The sequence below is a fragment of the Quercus robur genome, chromosome 1 (genome assembly GCF_932294415.1).
Source record: "Quercus robur chromosome 1, dhQueRobu3.1, whole genome shotgun sequence".
In the NCBI taxonomy this organism is placed as follows: domain Eukaryota; kingdom Viridiplantae; phylum Streptophyta; class Magnoliopsida; order Fagales; family Fagaceae; genus Quercus; species Quercus robur.
The window spans coordinates 37,453,643-37,477,517 of NC_065534.1; the positions used below are offsets into that span (position 1 = coordinate 37,453,643).

At 35.9% G+C, this 23,875-nt stretch overlaps 1 protein-coding gene across 4 annotated transcripts; it reads left to right on the forward strand.

The window, feature by feature from the left end:
* The first annotated feature begins 14,494 nt into the window (after positions 1–14,494).
* Positions 14,495–20,238, forward strand: LOC126688892 (E3 ubiquitin-protein ligase APD2-like). Of its 4 annotated transcripts, none has more exons than XM_050383807.1 (11): positions 14,495–14,630; positions 14,791–15,125; positions 15,811–15,920; positions 16,025–16,150; positions 16,326–16,422; positions 17,294–17,368; positions 17,477–17,559; positions 18,663–18,809; positions 18,945–19,014; positions 19,098–19,449; positions 19,872–20,238. In XM_050383807.1, the coding sequence occupies exons 2-11, from the start codon at positions 14,792–14,794 to the stop codon at positions 19,945–19,947; spliced, it is 1,470 nt and encodes a 489-aa protein (XP_050239764.1). In that variant the 5' UTR covers positions 14,495–14,630; position 14,791; the 3' UTR covers positions 19,948–20,238. The 4 variants fall into 4 exon arrangements, with proteins under 4 accessions (XP_050239764.1, XP_050239775.1, XP_050239756.1 ...); XM_050383818.1 differs by having other exon boundaries at positions 14,630–14,666; XM_050383799.1 differs by lacking the exon at positions 14,495–14,630 and having other exon boundaries at positions 14,637–15,125.
* The last annotated feature ends 3,637 nt before the right edge of the window (positions 20,239–23,875 follow it).

A 23,875-nucleotide genomic window follows, 5' to 3' on the forward strand; every position in this document is an offset into this window, starting at 1 on the left:
GATCTGAACACATTAAGTACCCTCTTCTTCGTCCCCTATATAAAGAGAAGAAACAAGAGTTGTTTCTCCCACAGATGAATCCCTTTAATCCCCCCAAAATTTGAAACCCTTAGATTCCTTCCAGAGTTTACTTTTACTCTCTGGTTATTCCTTAACCTGAAATATACTCACCATAGTAATAAGCAATGAAAAAACCATTCCCCTCCCAGAAACACCATGTTCTAACGAAGCTCGAAAAGGCTCGGTCAGGGCAAGGATGGCGGAGACTCAAGATTTGTCTCGCCTTTCTTTCAGCCAAAATCCGAAGCAGGGACTCGTCACATCACACTTTCGGTGTGACTGAGCCGAGGACACACATCATCAGAACTACCCGCTCTCTCATGAGCATATCTAATATGGCACCAGTGTGTTAGGAGTCAGGACTGGGGCAGGGACTAAGTGCCCCTGCTTCTTCCTCTCTTCGTTCACTGGCGCCTCCTTTTGCCTCTCTTTCTTCCTTCTCACCTTTTCCCTCTTCTTCTCCTCATTCTTTTACTCATGTCCTCCATCTTCCTCATTCATCTCCTCCATCTTCCTCATTCATCTCCTCCATCCTCTTCTTCCTTCTCCTTCATCTTCTTCTTCCTTCTCCTTCATCTTTTCCTAAAGAAGGTTCTTCTCTCAATATGAGCAATACTGAGGCAGAGATTGGAGAGACTTTGAAGACGAGTTTAAAAGACACCTGACTGTTTACTTATCTGTATTGCGGATGTTATTGTTGCTTCGGCAGTTCACCTTTTGTATAGGCTTGTTTAAGTCCCTCTTTGTACGTTGTAATAATTTTTCATATTAATAAAAATTGTTGTTATTTTACTTCGCATGTTCTGTTTCTATGTTTTTACAAGTTTACAAGCGCTGCTCAGTACAATAATATAGCATTTGAATCAATGACAACTAAGGCCAAAATACTTGCTAATAAAAAGATGTCACCATAACTTTAATAGAATTATTTGACACAGCAATGCCTATCTGTGAATAACGATACTTACCCAAAACAATGCCGAGATTAGAACTGGATGCTCTATGCGGTGTAGGAAGTAATCATCCGAAGACATATCTCCCGCAAGAATGAACAGCCCCCGTAGGCTACCGAATAGTAGGGCGTCTCGCCATCATCCTAACACTTTTATCGGCCTTAACATTTTACAATATTTGAGCCGAGGGCTTTCCCCATCCGAGTAGTGGGCGTCCCAATAGGCTTGAGTCCGAGGACTTCGCAACGCCTTGGTTCTGTCCAAAACCTAGTTTTGTCATCCAGGTAGTTGGTTTCCCCATAGGCTTGAGTCCGAAGGCTGTAGTTCAGTTTCTCCCTTTCCTCAGGTATTTCGCGAGGTGCCGAGCAGGAGGTTGTCCTCGGCAACGGCTATTCCTCGGCGTGGGCCGTTGTCCCTAGGCCCCCTGCAGAACGGGCCTGGGCCGCGAATTCACTAGGCCCACAAGTTAAGAGGTATTTCTGTAGTCTTTGGTCACGTGGTACTTTTTGGCGTCCCAGTGTTCGAGGTGCACCTTCCCGAGACTCCTTTAACCCCATGGTTGCAGGTAGCGTTGGAGATTGAGCCGGAGCCATTTTGTCTGTAGCGTTCCTTGGGACGCTGCGTGAATTAAATGCCACCACCATATCTTTTTAAATAAATAGGAGAGAAAGTTGCTTCACCTACGCACCAATCCTTCAGTTTCCTCCCAAATCACAACTCCCATATCCAGTGCTATCCCCCCTTAGCATAACATGTTTGAGGCGAGGGTTGGGGAGAAGGAACTCTCTCCGCCACAGAGGCGCCGTGTCCTCCTGAGACTCAGAATAGTGAGGTACGGGCAAAGGAAGCATAAATTCAAGAGAATATTCCGCTTCGACAGAGGGGAAAGGGTGTTTCTCCCTCTTTTAGTCAAAATCCGAAGCAGGTTCTGTTCATGTCAGAATTTTGGTGTGTCAGAAGAAAGATTCTCCGCCATCATCGCCTCTGCCCTGTCGCAGGCAAATTTTTGGTGAAGGCTCCTCAACTTCCGGCTCCCTGCACCTTTCCTTCAGCGGTGTGAGGCTCAAGTTGGGTTTCTTTTGCTGCCTGAGTTATGGGCATGTAAAAGCATTGAGGAAGAACAAGGTCTTGGAGTAGTAGCCAACCTCTCCTCTGTGCCACTTCCTCGGCTTTATCTTATTCTCTTGTATCTTCCTTTTCAATTATGTAGTGAGCTTTGACATAAGCTGATTCCAGCTTTTCATTGTACGCTGTACTATTTCTTTGTTTTAGTAAAAATGGAAATTTATTTACTTGTTTTGAATACTATTATTTTGGCAACACCACTTTGTGAATGGGTGTGCTCCATGTGTGTGTTTCTCCTCAGCGATATTTAGAGCAAGAACCCTTGAAACACAATCCAACTAATTCTAATTTATCGACACTACCAGGCATAATAATAACAATTCATAGTAAGTTAAACTTAGGAAACTAACCGAGATAACGGTTGAACGTTTTGTAATAAGTGCGAGAATACTGTCCGAGAACGATAAATTCTAAATAATTCATCCGAGGGGGTGACCGAGCATTGAATGACTTCGATTATGCTTTTGGAAACATGTTGCTCCATTCCGTACTGGTCCCTTTGGTGTTGAGGATCCGAGGGCAAACTAGAGAATCCATGTAGTTCAGGAATTAACCCAATTGTTAATGGAGAGTTTTCCTCGGGGAGATTCTAAGGTCCACGTAACGTAGTTTTTCCTTTTAAGTAGTTGGTTTCCCCAGAGGCTTGGGTCCGAGGACCATATAAGGCCTTGGTTTTGTCCAAAACTTGTATTCTCTCTGTAAGTAGTTGGTTTCCCCAGAGGCTTGGGTCCGAGGACCATACAAGGCCTTGGTTCTGTCCAAAACTTGTATTCTCTTTGTAAGTAGTTGGTTTCCCCAGAGGCTTGGGTCCGAGGACCATACGAGGCCTTGGTTCTATCCAAAACTTGTATTCTCTTTGTAAGTAGTTGGTTTCCCCAGAGGCTTGGGTCCGAGGACCATACGAGGCCTTGGTTCTGTCCAAAACTTGTATTCTCTTTGTAAGTAGTTGGTTTCCCCAGAGGCTTGGGTCCGAGGACCATACGAGGCCTTGGTTCTGTCCAAAACTTGTATTCTCTTTGTAAATAGTTGGTTTCCCCAGAGGCTTGGGTCCGAGGACCATACTAGGCCTTGGTTCTATCCAAAACTTGTGTTCTCTTTGTAAGTAGTTGGTTTCCCCAGAGGCTTGGGTCCGAGGACCATACAAGGCCTTGGTTCTGTCCAAAACTTGTGTTCTCTTTGTAAGTAGTTGGTTTCCCCAGAGGCTTGGGTCCGAGGACCATACAAGGCCTTGGTTCTGTCCAAAACTTTTGTAAGTAGTTGGTTTCCCAAGAGGCTTGGGTCCGAGGACCATACAAGGCCTTGGTTCTGTCCAAAACTTGTGTTCTCTTTGTAAGTAGTTGGTTTCCCCAGAGGCTTAGGTCCGAGGACCATACAAGGCCTTGGTTCTGTCCAAAACTTGTATTCTCTTTGTAAGTAGTTGGTTTCCCCAGAGGCTTGGGTCCGAGGACCATACGAGGCCTTGGTTCTGTCCAAAACTTGTATTCTCTTTGTAAGTAGTTGGTTTCCCCAGAGGCTTGGGTCTGAGGACCATACAAGGCCTTGGTTCTGTCCAAAACTTGTATTCTGTTTCTTAATTTATCTACTTCCTAAAGGTTAGCTCCTCGAATAAGGTGGGGGAAGCTAGCTTGATGTTTAAAGCCCCTAGACTTGCCATGCCACTGGCATTACGAGGCGTAGCCCCTAGTGGGAACTTGTGTCGGAATAACAACAATGTGTCGCCGGTCATAAAGGCATCGTCGTAGACCCTTGTTCGACAGAAGCTCAACTCCACCGCCTTTCGAGCTAACGCGCAAGCCTTCCCCACAGACGGCGCCAATTGTAGGGACACGTTCCGCAACGAACCGTAGTAGTGTTGGGTTCGCACATGAATGGGCCCAGACAATATCATTTGTAGAGAGTGGGTTCGAAAGGCTAGGTCTCGGTTACCCAGCGGTGGGTTTTTGTGGTGCTCATATGTGATTGAGGTGTTTTCACCCTTGGAGTCTTTCTCCTGGAAGTGGACTGGGAGGCCCTTCCTTTTTGGCCAGTCTTCCTAGCCCCCTCTCCAGATTACTTATTTTTTCTTTTATACTAGCCTGCGTTCACTTTCCTTCGTCCACGTGTAGGGTCGACCTTTCCAAGACTGATACTTGTCCCGTCAGTCCAAGACCAAAGTTGTTGGGAGTGGTTGATAAAGCTAAAGAATACGGCTCTGTTAGGTGCAGAGCTATGTATGGGGAAGGTAGTAAGGGCAGCCTTTCCTAGATATTTTAGATTTTCTTCCAAGTTTGTCCCTATACCGTTTTTGCCCTTCTTCTTGGTGGAGCTTTGGGTCAGCCGAGGACTGCACTGTCCTCGGCTGCTTCTCCGGGCCAATTTGTGCTTTACGTTATTGAGTTTGGACTATAACCTTCTTCGGCTTGGGCCTTAGGGCTCCCCATGAATAAGTGGGCCTGGCCCATAAATTGTTGGGCCCCACAATATATATTATTAATAGTTTAACAACCCTAGTTTTCAACAAAAAAAAAAAAATATAGTTTGATAACTCTAGCAAGTGTTGACTAGGAAAGTCAGCTCAAAATAAAGAAAAACTAGCTCAATAGTTTAAAACTTGGCCCAAAACAAAGAGAAAACTTAGTTTTGGGCTAAATAGGAAAAGCCTAAAATTTGAAATATATACCAACTTCAAACCGCATCTTATACACCGCACTGCACATATGATTGCAAAAATGAGGTGCGGTGCGGTTATAGTTTTGGCTAAACTCTAAACCGCACCGCACAAGTGACCGCAAAAATAAAGTTATGATTTTAGTTAAACCGCACCGCATCGCGAATACTCCTATTTGGGGGTGTAGTTTTTTTTTTTTTCTATTATTTTGTTTTTTAAAAAAATTTCAGTTAACTTGACCAAAATTTAAGAAACACTTAAAATCCTGTTTTGGAAACATGATTTTAAATAAAATGCTATATTTTCAAATAGTTTCAAAACAATATGAAGTTAAATAATAATAATAAAAATAATCTAGAGTTATGCTCTGGTGATGCATAACTTAATTAAGAATCAGAGGTAAACTAATAAAAAAATCAATAACATATTTAAAATTTATTAATAAAATGGATCGTAAAATTAAAGAATAAAAATTATTTAAGATACTTCATGAATGCATTTTTTTTTTTTTTTTGCTATTAGATGAAATCGAAAGAAAAATAAAAGAACACGAATTTTTATTATCTTTTTTTTTTTTTTTAACCCTTCCAGGTCATTTTTCCTCATAAATGTCACATATTTTAGGGAGAAAATTCTGTTCGGGCTTTTTTTTTTTCCTAGGAGAAGATATTGAGGGGAAAAAAAATCTTAAAATTGTCTCTTTTTTTAATGATTTTTTTCCCTTTAGAATCGAATCCAAAGTAGCATATTATGAGTTTTTGACTTAGCTAGTTCTTGTATTAAAGTATGACTATGTGCTTATAAAATAAAATAGGATAAATTACAAAGTTGGTCCTATCCTTTGTACCATATGTCAATTTGTTCCTTAATATTTCGGTATTATGTCAATTTAGTCACTACTTGTACATAACACCACTAAGGCATGGGGGAATGCATATATGGTTGAATTTGGACCTTACATATGGAATAGCTGTGAGCAAAGGAAGAGGAAGTGTTGGCTAAGGGATCTTGTTCTTGGTCTATGCTAAAGGCATGATTATTTTGGAAAGGAAGTAAGATATGCACCTGACATGGTACTCAAGCACTCACAAAAAGGGAGATAGTGACTTTCTAAGGTCAGAAGCTATGAGGACACCCTTTATTGGTTGAATGCATGTTGGACCACCTCAGAGACACGTGTATCAATCACAGTACTCCTGATGTCCCTCTCAATGTCCAGGAACTTGTCTCCCAAGCAGTGGCAAAGTCACCTACCCACAGGTCCCAATGTCATGTTGGCGCAATTCCTATCCTCTAGCCAATAGATAACCTCACAGTTGTGAAAAGGTCCAAGATAAGAAAATGATGACTTGACACCTGTCCTTATACTCAGCCATATTTCTCAGATTATAAGAGGAACATGCAACTGTATTTTGAGGGCAAGAACCCAAGGAGATATTGGAAGAAGAGAGTATAAAGTTGATAAGATAGGAAGGAAAACACCCTTATTGTACAAGATTGACCTCTTTTCACACACAATACAATCTGAGCAGAGCAAGAGCATTCCATTCTTTCTCACGTTGTGGTTTTTCATTCATTTTTAGGGTTTTTCACGTACATCTCATGTCCTTTTATGTGCTTACTATCACTTTCTTCTTCTTTTTTTCCAGTGTCATGTTAAACCTAGCATATTTTCAAGCTTTTTCGTGTAAATGTATAGTTAGATAACTTATTTTATTTCCCTACATAAGCTCAATTTTAACTTGCACATACACTATTGTTAAGTGTTGGACGGAAATTGTTGAGGTATTTAAGTAAACCTTTTTATGGGGTTAATTTTATAATTAATATTATTAAGGGAGTTCTTAGAAAATAAGGTTGAAACTCTAATTATTTATAAGCTAATTAAGTCAGCGAATAATTATTGATATTTTTGAGAGAGAGAGAGAGAGAGAAATAATTACTCAAGATATTCAAGTAAAGATATATGAAGTAAGAGCCTAAGAAATCTCAACTTTTATCAAATTTAAGTGTAGTTGCACGATTTTCCTGGTCCAAACCCTATTGATCAGGCCTTGGCCCAAGACGCAACACACAATAAATATTTGTAGAGGATGGGTCAAAGAACTTAGCCTCAGTGAGCTTAGTCGGTCTGATACATGGACAATATTATTGCAGGAACAAAAACACAAGAATGGATATCTAACAGAAGATTCTATTTCCTGAGTGCCGAATACATTTCTTCGTCCCCCTCTTTGAGGGACTCCACTACATTATATAGCTCTCTCATTCTTATCTGAACCTTACACTTATTGATTATCTAAACCCCCACTTGAGCACCTGTCCTATCAGACACCTTTATCACTCCCTTGTGAGTTGCAGTGGCCAAGATAGTACTGTTCAGGGGTCTTTTCCTCATTAATGCGGCCAAGAGGGTGGTTGTGACACATTTAATGTGGTGGTGGCAGCTTTCCATGAGATATTTTGGGTTTTATTTTTTTTTATATGCTTGGAGGATGAACTGCAATGGTTGGGGCGAGCTCTTCGTCCGGACTTCGTAATGTCCGAGGAGGAGTTACTCCTCGGACAGGTTTCTTTTACCGCAATTGGGCTTGAATAAGGTTTTGGCTGTGACTTCTCCTCGGACAGGATGCTTCTCGGACGGGCCCGTAGTTTAACTAGCCCATTATTTTGGGCCGGGCCCCACATTAAGTTTTATATAAAATTAAAAAAAATTTATGTGGGTATTTCGGCCAATAACGAAACTATCTATATATCTTATCAGTTTGATGATGCAAACGGAATTGGGTGTTATATCTTCATTTTCTCGGTAATATAATTCTTCTCTTTGATGTCCACTGTTGCGTTTAATTGTGATAGAAACTACGGGTTTTTGTGCTTGATGTGTCAAGATTCTTTCAAGCACTGACTTGCAGACTTTTCTTTAAGAAATGGTCTACTAATAGTCTACTAAAATTGTTGACTACTTATAGTCTAGGCTATAAGATCTAAGGTGATAAAGTTACCACAAGTCTAACGTCTTTTTTTTTTTTTTTTTGATAATCATCACAAGTCTAACGTCATGAGTAAAAACACACCAAAAAAAAAAAAAGGGGAAAAGAACAATGAAGATTTCGAAATACATGAAAACTAAATTTGGTACCATAATTAATTTTACAATTTTATTACAATTTTGCCATATGACGCTTTATGACCGGTGGAATCAAGAACTTACATAGACTCACTATTTTATTTGCACCTCTTATAGCTTGTTAGATAGGTAAAATGTGACAAAAGTAGTGAAAATTATTGCGGCTTACTCATACATGAATGGCTACAAATCTGTTTTCTTTATTACAAGTGACGTTGCCTTATCTTTTCTAGCATAATACTAAGAATTTTGGTTTTGACACTATATTCATTTTATAGGCTTTATCACTAGGGAACTAGTGGTGGCAGAAATGTAAAGATAGTATATTTATAAATACATGGATTTTTGGGTGTGAGATAATAGTGGAAAATTATTAGATATTTTATAAGCTTCTTTTGTAGTTGAGTGTCGTTATAAGTTTTTCTTTAATTATTTGATTGTTGATTAAATGGTACTAAAGATTGTTTTAGGTGATATCTAACAATTTTAGAAGAAGGGTTAATGAGAAATTCTTTTGTGGTGTGTTAGTTGAAATAAGTAACCTTATTTCCAAATGGGCTTATTTTTGCTTATACTACTGCATTTTAGCTATTGAATATTGTTTTACAATTATTACAATTTTATTTCAATTGTTTTAGCTACATTGATTTAAAGAAAAGAATAAGAATCATCATAAATGTATTTGACTACTATATATATTGATTTTGGAAAAGCTAACTATGCTCTAAATCTGGTACCCAACTAATAGGGGCCATCCATTGGTAATAAAATTAGTTTCATCTAGGGAATATACATTAGTATGAAACTAGTTTCATCTGAATCTGATGCCTAGTTATGGGGATATAGCGTGACCATGGTCATAAAATATTGTTAAGAATATGAATTTGTTTGACTATGTGAATTATTTTAAGTCTATGAAACTTCTTATGTTTATTTTGAAACCCATAATATATTATAACTTTTGACATATATGAAATATTTGATCTTATAAACAATGTATTATTTTATCAATCTATATGCTTGTTTTAGCTTGTTAGGATTTGATTACTAATTGAGTTGTCAACTCACCCCTCTTCCTCCCCCTTTCAGATCCTTATCCTGAGGAATAGCATGTGTATGGGCTTTCCCTGGGTTGTGTGTATGAGTGAAGTTTAGGAATTGTTGGAATAAGAATTGGACTTTTATGTTTCAAAAGTTATCTTTTGTTTAGACTCTTAAGAGATTTAGTCTATTTTTAGTGATGTTGGGAGATTATTATTATTTTCGTACTTTTGTACTTAATTGGATTTGATCTAAAATATGACAATTGTTGAGGTTTATTATTACTCTTTGAAGGCCGTGCATGCTTGTAAGGTTAAAAACCTTATAAGTGTGTGGCTGTTGTTGCGTGCTTAGCCCTTTTGGTTGGGTTTGGGGCGTGACAAAAAGAAAATATTATGTGATTTTTCAGGGAAGATTAGAAATTTATTTATTTTTTGTAACAGATTCCTAGCTGTGGAAAAGATTTTTCAAATGCTTGTTTATCTGTTCATGTGTAATTTAACCTATTCATTTTTTGGATTTATAATTGGTCACTTTCTCACTCACAATTGAAATAGTCATTATTGGATGAGGAATTTATTCAGTATAATATGAAAACAAGTAATTTTTGCTGAATAGATATCTAAGAATAGCAGTTTATGAATTTGTCTTGGAAGTGTTTGATAGAATGCTTGAAAGAAAATATCAGCCCTTGGAAACTTGCTTTGATTTGATGTTTGTTGAGAATTATTCCTATAAAATGAAGGCTTCGTCGAGAAAAGCAATTTGATTTGATGATTGTGGTTTTTTTTTTTTTTTTTGGGTAAATTTTACAAATATACCCTAAGGTTTGGGCTAGTGACAATTGTTGAGGTCTAAAAAGGATCATAGTGAAGGAAGCCCAAAAGAAAAGTCAAGCCCAAAAGAATAAGTCAAGCCCAAAAGGAAAAATTAAGCTAAGCCCAAAGTAGCAGATGCAGGAAACCCATGAAGGAATAAAAAGGCCCAGGGGATCTTGAGGCCCAGACAAAGAAGCATCCAAAAAAAAAGAGAACTACAGCAAGGGATAAGAAGCAAGGATTCTCAGGGACCATCAAGAGGCGCGGATCCCTTCAGGCACAAAGACAAAGGAAGACTAGGACAGCTCGAAAGAACAAAAAGACAGAAGAAGAAAACAAGAAACAAAAGCAAAAAAGAACGCAAGCGCCAGTAGAACCCAGTGACCTCTCATGGCACAGACAGAAAAAGCCTTGGGGAACCAGAACAGAGAAGCATAAAAGAAAGAATGATAACAAGCGGCTTTCAAGTTGGCAGAACAAGATTCCGCCCAGATGGGAAAGAAAAGGGAAAAGTGGAAAAACGCTAGAAACAGGGATGCCGAGAAGGGCATACCTCAGCACATTCCAAAGAAGATGGCCAACCAGGAACTTTCAAAAGAATAAGAGCTGAAAGAAGGAAAGAATGAGAAAAAACGGAAATGGGACTTACCGAGATGATGGGAACAGGACGTGCTTTGTTTGCAAAAGGGTAAAACAGGGGAGCCAACAGTTCCCCGGGAAGACCAAAAACTCCATTATAAAAGGAAGGGATGGGTTGTGAAGAAAAGGCAGCGAAAAAATAGAGAAACACAAAAAAGAAGAGATTCTCTAGAAAAACTATCAGTAAAATCTGTGGTGAAGAGAAAATACTAAGGGAAAAATAAACATTGCTTCCCGGTATCCTGTAAAAGCCACTATTGCACATACTCGGATTCAACGAGAATCAAACTTTGCAAGTTTTGAAGGCTGAAATAGCCATTCAAGACTGTAATTTTTGAGCTTGATTGAACCTTGTATCACGTCTTAGTGAGCTTTCTGTAATTAAACAGACAATGTATTAATGAAATATGCTTCATATTTCCCGAGATCCTCTCAGCATTAATTTTTATCGCTTTGCTAATCCTGTTTTTTTCCTTCTGAATTTACCTTGTTAATTTCTTTTGGCATTCCTCGATACGAATATCCTTGCTTGTTATTTTTTTACATTGTCAGGAGCATCCCCTGTATTCCATTTGATTCTTAAACAGCTCATTAGCTGCGGTGAGTCAAGGCCCAGTTCATCAAACCCTTTTTATTTAGGCCCGGGATCCTTGGGCCTGAGTGTCATGAAAAAGGCACTCTCACAACAATCAAGTCCAATATTTAAAAACTAATAATCTTAGTCCAATACCCCAAACAGGGCCAAAATTGGCCATTAACCCCAATTGCCCAACTATATAATTAGTAGGCACTGTTTCGAAACTATATTTTTTACTAACATCTCAAGTTTCTAAAACTCGATTTAGGGCTTATGTTCTAATCAGGTCTGACGTGGAATTTTTTTTCACGTGGCATCTACCTGGAAATCAAGTCTTAGAGACTTAATTTATATCTCAACAGTTAGAAGCTCAATTTATCCTACAAGCCACAAATAGACTTATACGGAAAAAAAAAAAAAAAAAAAAAAAAAAAAAAAACAACCAGCTGAGTTCTTGTTCTTGTTCAGTCTCTCCTAGCCTCCTCTCCATGCTTTTTGACAAAAGCACAAAATGGGTTCGCTTCGTATATGGGAATGTCTCTAAATTCCCAAAATAAACAATGATGAAAACTCCAAAACCCACAAGAACTTTGAAAAAAAACAAAGTTATAGAGAACTAATCCACCAAGAAAACCCATTCTACTCAGCTTTTTCAACCCACGGCGATCTAAACCCGACCCACGGCTAGCCATGAGCACCAACGACCACCGACAGCCACCTGCTCCCCACGACCACACACGACACACGTCGACTTGAAACCCACCCACCCATGGTCCCATGGCGATTTGGTTTTTTTTTTTTTTTTTTTTTTTTTTTTTTTTTTCCTCCGATGAGATGAGAAGGTGTAAAGGGTGTGCATTATACTTGTTTTGTAAAGGGCTTATAAATCAAGTCTTAGAGACTCGATTTTCATGTGGACGCCACGTGGAAAAAATGCCACATCAGACGTGATCAAATCATGAAAACCGAGTTTTTGAGACTTGATTTATAGCCCAAAATTGAGTCTTTGAGACTTGAGATGTTAGTAAAATATATATTTTTGAAACTGTGCCTACTAACTATATAGTTAGGAAAATGGGTTTAATTCCCAATTTTGGTCCCCCAAACGGCTTGTAATGCCTTTACTTATTTTTTTAGTTTCTCTCTCTCTCTCTCTCTCTCTCTCTCTCTCTCTCTCTCTTAGAACTCTCTTCTCTTTCTCGTCTCTCTCTTCTTTCTTCTTTCTTCCTCTGATCCTCTCACCTCTCTCTCCAATTTCTATTTTCGCTCTCTTCTCTTGTCTCTCTCTTCCTCTGACCCTTTCGCCTCGCTCTTTGATTTCTATTTTCTCTTTCTTCTCTTCTCTCTCTTACTCTGACCATCTCAGTCCATAACTTCTTACTCTCGCGTCTCTCTTTCTTCATCTTTATAATGGCGTCATGGTGGTGGGTTTTGTAGTGGGTTGGTTTTGGTTTGGATCAATGATAGAGAATTTGGGTTTTTTGTATAGGTGTTGGAGTTTTGTGGGATTTGGTTTAGATCATTGGTTCTGGGTTTGTTGTGGGGTGGTTAGTGGCAGATTGTCACAAAGCCACAAAAAAGAGATGTGATGAAGATGTTGTGGGTTTGACATGTTTGTGAATTTGTTGATGCTGGTGGTCTGTGGTTGCTAGTTCTGGGTTTGTGGATGGGTTTTGTTGATGGTGTTTATGGGTTTTGCTGATACCATTGTTTTGCTGGGTTTATGAGTTTTACTAATGCCATTGTTTTGCTGGGTTTGTGGGTTTTGCTAATGGTTGATGGTCATTGGGTTTGTGGGTTTTACTAGGTTGGTGGTCAAGCATTTTTTCTTTTGGTTGTTTTACTGAGAAAGTTCATGTTCTTCAATTTTTTAAGAATCAGAGAAAAGGGAGAGAGAGAGAGACTTAGGGAGAGGGATGAGAGGGAGGAGAGAATATGTAACGACGTTATAAGCCTTTTTAGGATAGGGACTAAGATGGTCTATTTTTAAATGTTATGGACTTGATTGAAATTACCTCAAATCTCAGGGTATGTAAGTGAAACTTTCCTCTTTTTTTATTTTATTTTATTTTTTATTATTTTTTATTTTTTGGGTTTGCGATACCTTTGGTAATTGGCATGACATGAAAAATAATTTTTTATTATTCTATTTGACACATCAATTTTTTCCATCCAAAGAATAATGACAGAGACTAAATTGACATAATATTAAAAGAGTCAGGGACCAAAATAACATACAATATAAAGAATAAGGACCAATTTTGTAATTTACCCAATTAAATAATTTAAGTCCAGGAGCAACAAATACATAGAAATAGAGTAATGGATTCAACAATGCCATACATCCATGATACAAATTTGTGACACTAAAAACTTCTTGAGGAGTCGAACATTATATAAAGTTTGAGAATAAGAAAGGTATAGAACATTATTTAACTTTAGAGAAAAAAAAAACATTTTCAAGAAAAAATTCAAACTGGTAAATATCAAACCGTTGAACTGAAAATCAAAAACATATTGATCATGGAAAGGGCCTCAAAAAGGATAAAATATTCAACCCATTTAGAATATTTCCTTGTCTAGTTTTTTTCAATAAATAATTGAAATAGAGAACAACTAAAACAATTAAAGAAATTAATTAAGATTCATTTTTACAAGCAAAGAAAACAATGATCATAGTTAATCACTTTTGATTTTCAAAAAAAAAAAAAAGTTAATCACTTTAATATTATTTATAATTACCAATAAAAGTGAGATAAATTTGATTAGAGCACTTGATACCTAGCCAAGTTTATTTTAATTCCAAGCAGGTTTATTAGATTGTTGAGCTCTCTAATTTTCTCCTAACTTTCATTTTTTGTTCATGTCACAATTGAACGTCTTACGGTCTTACCGTACTAAGCTTTCTCACCATGGGTTTCTTTTCAAATGGGCAACCTATTTTCTTGACTTTTTTTTATGTTATTTTATTTTTATAATTGGATATTGGAATGAAATGAAGGGATTTGAATCCTATTAACTTATTAAGCTGTAAGTTAAAAACAAAAAGTATTGACTATTAAGCTACAAGACTCATAAACTATTTTTGTGATCTAAGCATAATAGAAGTAGAGAAATGTTAACAAATACCTTAAGAGTGTTGGATTATAAACTATTTTTTAAAAATATTTTATGAAAAAATGAAAAAATAATTAATTTTGTTGACAATTTTTTATTAAAGTAGTGTCATAATTTATTAATAATAGCCTTTAAGTACATTTATTAAGATAAGCCGTACAAGTATACATCAAATCGCCATTCCCATGTCAATTAAACTGTCCATTTTGGTATTCTAATGCTAAAAGCAAGGGCAAGTGACGGCCAAACAAATTGACCATCAAACCCAACTCAAAATAGCTAGCAAAAATTGGAACCCAACTAACTGTCACCCAATTTCCTTAAAAAAACGAAACTAACTGTCCCCAACTAACATTCCTATGACCTAGCAAAAGAAAAAAAAAAAAAAAAAAAAAAAAAAAAAAAAAAAACTAACATTCCTAGGAAGAAGAAAAAACCTAAGAGAGGACCTATTGGTGAGTGACGTAGCTTCGCCACCATTGCCCTGTATTTCCAATGGCTCATTCATACCAAAATTTTCAAGGTAAGAAAGACTGGGAATTAAAGATCTTGGAAAAGGGTTTTTACTTTCATGATCAAATTCTAAATTGAACTTGTCGATAATCTATATTATTATACTATTAGTTCTGTGTTTTTCATACTCTCTCCAAAACCCATTTTACCAATTCTAACTTTTTTGTCAGAATGGAAGAACCAGAACATAGCCAACATGGAACTACGCCTTCTTCTTCTACTGTCACAACCTCCACTGACGGTCCATCTTCTTCATTGCCGCCTACTTCACAGGTTCAAGAAGAAGTAGAAATTGAACAACATGAGAATGGAGAAAATGATCACCTTCACCATCACCGCCACCACCACCACCGCCATCACATACTTCTCAATCATCGCCGGCAACAACAGCAGCCTTCTAATTTGTCCTATCGTGTGAACATATCCATATCTGATGCGCCCTCGACTGAGACAAGGGATGATGTATGGGCTTGCCTCTTTGTGCTCGTCACATTTTGGTTCTTCGGTAAGTTTCATCCTCATTTACTTTTTCCTCTTCTTCATCTTCTTCCTTTTTCCCCCCTGTTATGCATGTTTGTTTTACTTTGTTACATGTCCAAGGAAAATGCATATAACTATAATTAAGTGCAGATAGTAACTAGATATAAGAACTATGAATGCTTAAAAGATTGATCTTTTCGGGTTCTGGTAAACCCAATTGGTAAATTTTTTGTCATCGAATAAGGGCCTGAGTTCTAAGCTTGTCTACACCAAAGTTAGTGACTTGGCCTGATACTAGAGATCAATCATCATGGAGTGAACGCATACCTACAAATTCTATAGTATCTATTGAAAAAAGAAATAAAGAAAGAAAGAAAGATTGATCCTTTCTTGAATTATGAATCAGCCATTTTGATTTATTCACTTCCCATGTTTTTTGTCCATGAATTAAATGGGCAACATGTTACTTGCAGTGAAAATTGAGGCCAAGTCAATGAAATTAATTTGCCTGTATTAGAAAAGGTGTTCTGATGTTCAATTGTGTTATTGGTTTTCTCAACATATTCTAAGAAGCCAATCGTAGCTGTTATTTTTCTTGTTTTTTATTGGTGTTCTTATGTTCAATTGTGTTATTGTTCTGATTAATTCATTTGCTCTTGCCTTAAAATCTTTCTGATCTGGTTTGGTTTTGGTTTGCTATTCATCACCAGCAGCATCCATGACTCTGATTTTTGGATTTTATGGATCTGTGAATCTACAATTGGGCCCAAATTGCTCCCGCCTAATACAAACTAACCCATTCTTTGTGCAGTCTATTATGGTAATTTTCTGTATCTAATAGAATTCTCATTTAGTTTTTCTATTTTTTTTCTTGCTTATACTGCTACTGTTAATATGCACTAATCTCATTCTGTTTACAAACAGGCCGAGGAAATCAATGAGCCAGAAGTTGGGCCAGTGCTATATGGATTTTATAAACCTCCTCCCCTGGATGTTGAGATCACCTGGACTGAAACACATAATATATTTGTACCAGCCAATTTTCACAAGGCACATTTCCTACGACCTATACCATCTTTTTCTGAATTCATTTCATTAAAAATTCAATTATTTGTTCACTTTCCTCTCTGTACTTTCAAGTAATAGATATGCATGAGCTGTATTCCTAGAGCATTCTAGGTGTTTGGACTGATCTGGTAAATTTGGAATTCTTCTCATGTTGTAGGACTTGATTTACTACCTGAACAAAGGGTCCACAGTGGATATCATATACCATGTAAAATCTCCAAGCTCCTCACCTTTATCCCTTGTGATTGCACAAGGTATTTTCCAAATTCCAGTTTCTAGATCCTTGAATATGATGGTATTATTTGTTCTTTTTTTTTTTTAAGAATGAAATACTTTTGTAGAAATGCATTGCAGTTTTTAAGTCAGCAGACTCTGTAATGTTATCAGAATCTATTCTTATCCCAAAGCAAATAGGTGGTAGAATAAGAAAAATATTTATGGAACTGCTTGGTATTTAATTCAGTTTAAGGGCTACAATTCAATTTAGACCCTATCATTGTATAAGAAAGCACAGAAACCTTGAAGGGGAAACAATGTGCGAGAGAGAGAGAATGAAAATTGAAGAAAATACTGATTTCAATTCAATAATGAATCTGTACAAACTCTGTGTCTAAATACCAAACAGAGGCTTGGAAAATATCCCAAATCAGTTACAGCACGTGTAACAGTCTGTTATTCCACGTGTGAACATCTCCTACTTTAAATACATTACAAACTACACGTAGCTTTACATACAGAAAACACAAAACTACAATGACTACACTTCACTAATGTCGTTTAGTCAGATAGTTCATTTCTTTGCTTCTTTCTTCTTTTGCTTCATCTCTTCTCTGTCTTTCTGATGTGAGCTACAATCTTGATACATTGCATCTGGTACAGTTCTGTGATATATTACAAGTTCACATGAGAATCTAACTAGTCGTGGAACATCAAGTAGCTTTTACATATATGTGTGCACAGTAAGCTGGACCATATGTCCTAGGGTATGGGATGATCAATCAAATTTTTAGACTTATGCTTAACTATTATTTGGAATGCATGCATAAACAGAAACATTGGTACTAGTTACAACAATGATGTTCCTTTGTTGATATTTCCCGTCTTAATTTTCATCTAAATCTGCAGGTAAAGATAGCCTTGTTGAGTGGATAGAGGACCCATCATATCCTAATACAACTTTGTCTTGGAATATTATTCATGGTAAATTTCATTAATATAAGTTTCATTTTCCCCTTTTGACGTGAGGTACAATGTTTGAAACTACTTACCCAAAATAAAACTGATGTTTAAAACCCACCTACATTGCAGGGAGTGGTAAGATTCAACAGAAAATATCAAAGTCCTCCGATTATTATATTGCAGTGGGGAACTTGCATACTGAGGAGGTGGAGGTAATTGTCCGAATGCTTACTACATCCTGTATTGCTACGAAAAAAACTTACTTCCTTGTTGAGTCTCTTGTTTTGATATACAAAATGGCAAGACTTGTGTGTTTGAAAATTTTCATAGTTGTATCATAGGCCAGGGCACATGCCTTACATGCCTCATACTGTTAGTTTTTTGAGATATGGTGAGAAGATATAATGTAGTGTACCAAAATATTTCTGTAAAACTATATTTACCAAATTTCTGATCTATTAACCATAAGAATCCAATGTCAAAGATGAGAATCATGAGATGGATATAGAAAAAAAAGTAAATCCTCTGTTTGACTGTTTCCACCCTTCTCCCCAATAAGGAAAAATGTCTTAAGTGTAGTCATTGGAAAAGGCATAACTGTCACTTTGGTCAAAATCATCCTATTGGTTCCCTTAGCTGATTTGGTTATTTCAACCCTACTGATTACGGTATAAAAGATTGAAAAGTTGGTGTTTCATCAAGAGCTGCTTGTTTGGTAACCCTTTCTGTTGAACCTATTTCAGAAATAGGCCTAACAAGGCAACACAGTAGGACAGTGTGATAATAATCACTAGAAGCCTTGTGACTCAGTTGCACCTAGTGCACTTTACTGGATATTTCAGGTTTGAGTTGAGAAGTTCTAACCACCATGTTTAGTATGTTGAAAGTGATGATTTATTCAGCTGTATGGTAAGAGCCACTTTTGTAATTTGGGCTGCACCTGTAATCCATCTAGTAAAAGGAGTCTACCATATTGCATATAATGAGGGGTATGAAATATAAAGTAGCATATCTGAAACTCCCTTATAAATTTGATTATAGGCTTATAGCATATACGCCCATATCAAAAACAATGCTTCTCATGTTGTATTTGTTTATTTATCCAAAATATCAATATGGACTGCTAAAAGCTGCACAAAAGAAACTTCGCACTTGCTGTTGGTAATCCTCCTATAAGTTAAAACAGAAAATGGATGGGTCCTTTCTTTTTTGTTTAGCACTTTACTGATGGCTATGGTATAATACATTATATGCACATGCAGACACCTTCAAATCATTAGATAATTTATCTGCTATGAATGCTGAATTGTAACAGGTAGAATTAAATTTCACCATAAATGCTTTCCTCTATAACACAACTCAGGCATATTACCCGTGCTCCCTGGGTAACCCTTTGTGTAGTTTGAAGCTCTCTCTTTTAGGAACAAATGTTGCTGTCCTTACTTCTCCACATCTGAAAGAGGTAAGAGCTATCATTTACTAACTTCACAGCACCATTCAAATTTCATTTATTTGTGAAGTTTGTGTTCTCTGGATCTTGATATCATTAGAACTTTTAGTTTCTATATGTGAATTTGACAAATATTGGTTCTTTCAGGGCACTGATGATGACTGGTATGTCAAACTGTCTTATGGACCACGATGGGTCACATATTTTGTTGGATCAGGTTATTTTGATTTGCATTTATGTCCTTTCATGACAGCAACAAGGGAACATCCAACTTCATATTCACCACTTTCCTGCATGCAGGTGTAATGACTGTACTCATCTTACTGGCCTTCAGATTCTTCAACACTTTCCAAACCACGGCTGAAGATAGAACAAGATTTCAGCCAGGGGAGGTGGGAACTGAACGAGCCCCATTGCTTTTGCACAAAGATGAAGATGTTTCAAGTTGGGGTTCATCTTATGACTCTGTCTCACACGATGAGGAGGATCTGGAGGAGCAGCTTGCGGTGAATTGTATTGAAGGTCAGCAAATAACAGAAGGCAAAAATAGCAACAATCCCCAGCGTCTTTGTGTCATTTGCTTTGATTCCTCTAGAGATTGTTTCTTTCTACCATGTGGTCATTGTGCTGCCTGTTTTACATGTGGAACAAGGTAAATATATACTGCACTTACTATTTTAAGAAATCTGAATTGGAAAACTTGTGACTTGAGATTTTGATGCTGTTAGCAAAAAGGCTTGAAACAGTTGAAAATGATTCATGGAACCAAATGTTAGCATTAAGGCTTATTAGATTTGAGTTGCAGCCATGGAGCCTTAATTAAGTTTGAAAATTATTTTACTTCATCTAATGCTTAGACTTCATATCTCAGTCTCTAATAATAATTCATAGAGATATTTATATTTTGGATGAATTATAGAGATTACTTAGCACAACAACTAACTTATATGCAACACTTGTTCAATGTAAGCTTTATATGCGTTCTATGTTCATTGTCACATATGATTTTGTTTCCAACCATTTGCAACTCGTTAAAATTTGACAGAAAGATGTTCAAATCTGTTAACTCTACAGGATTGCAGAAGAGTCTGGTACTTGTCCTATATGCCGCAGGAAGATGAAGAAGGTGAGAAAGATTTTTACAGTTTGAGCTTTGTAAATGAGTTTGTAATAAGAGGGGCTCTCTGGTGGTGTTACTCTTATTGGTCCACTGCAGAAAATTTTTACTCGCGGCGTGGATTCAGTTGATATGCACTTGTAAAAAGTAACTGTTAAATTAGGATTGTAAAAAAAAAAAAAAAAAATAATAATAATAATAATAATGAAATTCATAGGGTTTAGCACTGTTTGACTAAAGGCTTTTCATTTGTTGTAATCACAATGCACCCTCTTTTTTCAAAGCATGAATTACTCCCATATACTTGCATAGTAGGGTTACTCAGTGTATTATTGTACCTTTGGTTTGATTTAGGTTGATTTAAGAAGTGATGATGTGCGTTTAAATGTTGATAAGCAGAAGTTGATTTTAGATGATTGAAAAGTTACAAGAACCCTTCCATCTCTATAGGTTGATGACTATAAATTTCTGGTTGTGTCCATACAGCGAGATCAAAATGATTGTGAATTTGATTATGTTTCAGTTTTGATCTAGAGCACCCAACAAAGCTTAAATGGTTATACCTGTTTTGATCATCACTCTGAATTTCATGCGAACTACGAATTATGTTTCATTTTAAGTGAATGAATTCATAGTAAGGCACAAGATGGACATTGTGGTTCACTTCATTATATTTTATGGTCCTATAATACATAATGATTTTATTCTACTTTCATAGCAGTAACAGGGACACTCGTTCTTATGGAATTGAGCCCTTGATGAAAAATAATTTTGTAGATGCAAAAACTGATTCTACATTAGAGACACCCACTTTAATTGGTCACTAGTTACTGACCTGTGCTGCGCACGGTTTTTTTTTTTTTTTTTTTTTTTTAATGTGTGTGTGTGATGTGAGGTTTTTTCTTTTATTATTTAATTATTGCATATTCAAATTTATTTTATTAAATAAATAATAATTCTAAGGGGCACGATTTTTTCTTTAATTATTTAATTATTGCATATTCAAATTTATTTTATTAAATAAATAATAATTCTAATAGATATAGACACATTCAATTTGAAGACTATCTCCAAACAATCACTTAGACATTATCAGTTAATAGATGTTAAACCAACCTTAAAGATGAAGGAGTCTCTAGTCCGGCCTTAAAAAGAAGTCTATGTTTATAATAAAACTTAATAGTTTATACCTTCTAACCATGATGGCAGAGATGGAGCTATAGTTTGACCTTGGGGAGGGCAATGGTCCGCCTGAGATTTGGAAAAAAAAAATTATATATAAAATAGGCTTGAATTAAAAGTTAGGTCCAAGAAAAATTAAACCTGCCCCCTCTCCAAAATCTTGGCCCTTTAAACCAAAAAAATGCTCAAACAACAACACAGCTCAGCCCCAAACTCAACCCAAAAATGCCCCAAACAACAACACAATAATGAATTTATACCTTTAAAAAAGTAATTTTTTTTTTAAATTAATGCATCATGCATATTACCCACATTCTTATATTCATCTTTACTTTATGATTATAATTACTTGTTCTATGAGATTCAATCATTGATGATTTTTTAGATTTAAAAGAATATTTAGTTCTCTTTTCATATAGGATTAAAATATAATGTATAAGAATTGATAATTTTATTTATTAATACTAAATAGATGGTTTTTTGGATTTTCATTATTATTATTATTATTATTATTATTTTTGTTTAAAGTTCTGCATTCCTAACTAGGAATCCTGGCTTCGTCCTTGCATGATGGGAAAAAGAGTTTGAAGCAGGTTAAATAATAAAACCATAGCCTAAACTTAATTACCAACAAAAATTATAATAACAACATTAAATTCAAAATCAATAGTTTTTCATATTGAACTGTAGTATATAATTAAATAAACATTTGCTTTCAAATTTTTATTGAAAATTGAAATCAATATCAAACCACACAATGGAAGTATAGGTCAATCTATATATTCTTTTACAATTTAGCCATAATTACCTCATTGCTTGGCCATTTATTTTTTTTTCGATTTTGCCAAAATTATAAAACAGAAATGAGTTACTTCCATCAAACTCCTTCTGAAAAGTATATCCATATATTTTTTTGATACAAAAAAAGAGAGAGTAGAATTACGAACTAAATACTTGTGGTATATTGAAATGGAATGTGGGAAAACAAATTATGCACAACAATGAAATTTTTGCTACCATCACAAAATTTTCAATACCAGGTAAAATATTATCATGTATATAGGCAAGTAGTCTTCAATACAGTATAAGTATGCTTAAGCAATGATTCCTTTAGATGCATTTAGAAATTAGATAACGAATAAATCCCACTTAGATACGTAAATATAAAATGCTCTTTCTGATTCTTCTTTTTTATTTTCCCCAACTAATGTTCAAATGGAATTGATTAATTAAGTTAAGTGTGGCTCAGTGGCTTGTCCATCACTAGGTAAGGCTCTGGGGTTCGATTGGGTTTGCTTTCCAGTTCGAGTCCCAATAGCTGCAGCACCTTGTAGCCAGTGGCAGACTCCCACCGCAAGCGGGGATCAGTCGAGGTGTGCGTAAACTAGCTTGAACACCCCATGGGAAACCAAAAAAAAAAAAAAAAAAGTTACCATGCATGAAGATTGAAGAGAAAGATAAAAATCATTAAGAGGTACAAGTCTACAACACATGAACGGGTGTCTTCTCTTCCTTTCAATTCTTGCATCAATTTTTGTCCCAACAAAATAGATCTGTGCAACACTTGTTCTCCAATCTATATAGTTCATAAATTTAATTTTCAAATTAATAGACGAACGTATTAGGTTAAATGTAGAAAATAAATATACATAATACATGCACAAAATAAAAATAAAAAACTCTACAGGCAAAAAATTACAAGAAAAAAAAAAAAAGCAATGACAATATGTGTTTGCATGTGTCTTATTTGCATATGAAGTAGAGGTAATTTACACAACTTTTAACTGCAACAGTCATGGAAATAATAAACAACAAACAACATGTTTTTTTTTATGGTAATTTAGAGTAATCATTTTCTGAAACATGCTTCTAATCCCAATCCTCCTAAGCTTAAATCAATCCGGCATGATAGGAACCTTGGCAAATCCTGCAAGAAAAACATACCCAAAAAAAAAAAAAAAACTGAAAGACTACTACATGCCATACAAAAAGTGATAAAGACCAACATAAAAAGAAATAACTTTTGGCCATAAAATAATCGTTCAACCTGAAATTCTAAATACATAGAAAGAAATATGTGAGCTAAAAATATGAAAATATGTTGAAGAAAAATTTTATCCAAGAACATGAAAATATATTGAAGAATAAGGTTAGAGAAAAATCATTGACGGTGAAGATAAAAATAAATGTAAAAAATGGTGGTGAAGCTAATTTCCCCATTGCAATTCCTAAGAGTCATTGAGATAATGCAAATCTGAGTATATATATACATACGTACATGATTTTGCAAGTTTGTTGAGGAAGGGGAATGGTTGTAGAAGAGTAAGAGTTTCATACGTTTTGGTAAAAATCATGTCAACATATGTAATGTTGGGATGAACCCATAAATGTAACAATTTAAAAAATTAAAAAACTTCTCTTAAAAAAGTTAAAAAAAAATAAAATAAAATAATTTTATGAAGTACATAAGAAAATTATGGGTAGTTCAGCATCAAAATAGGGGGGGGGGGGGGGGAGTTTCTCAAAAAAAAAAAAATAGGGGGGGGGGGGGAATAATTGTCAACTTATATGCTAATTAAGAGAGAGAGAGAGAGAGAGAGATGCTCAATTTCTAATGTATTGGTCATTATTAGGGTAGTAAAAAAATGAAGTCATTATTAGGATAATATGAAAATGAATGAATCTATCTTTTATTTCAAAAAAAAAGAAAAGAAATGAAATGAATAAAGAGGTGAGAGAGAATAAATCTTTAGATTTATTGAAAGGGGAAAAAATATGC

Coding starts and splice junctions, on each gene's coding strand:
- LOC126688892 (XM_050383807.1), top strand. CDS start 14,792: ATGGAAGAACCAGAACATAGCCAACATGGAACTACGCCTTCTTCTTCT. Junction 16,151..16,325: donor TACCAGCCAATTTTCACAAG/GCACATTTCCTA, acceptor CTCATGTTGTAG/GACTTGATTTACTACCTGAA. Junction 18,810..18,944: donor CTTCTCCACATCTGAAAGAG/GTAAGAGCTATC, acceptor TGGTTCTTTCAG/GGCACTGATGATGACTGGTA.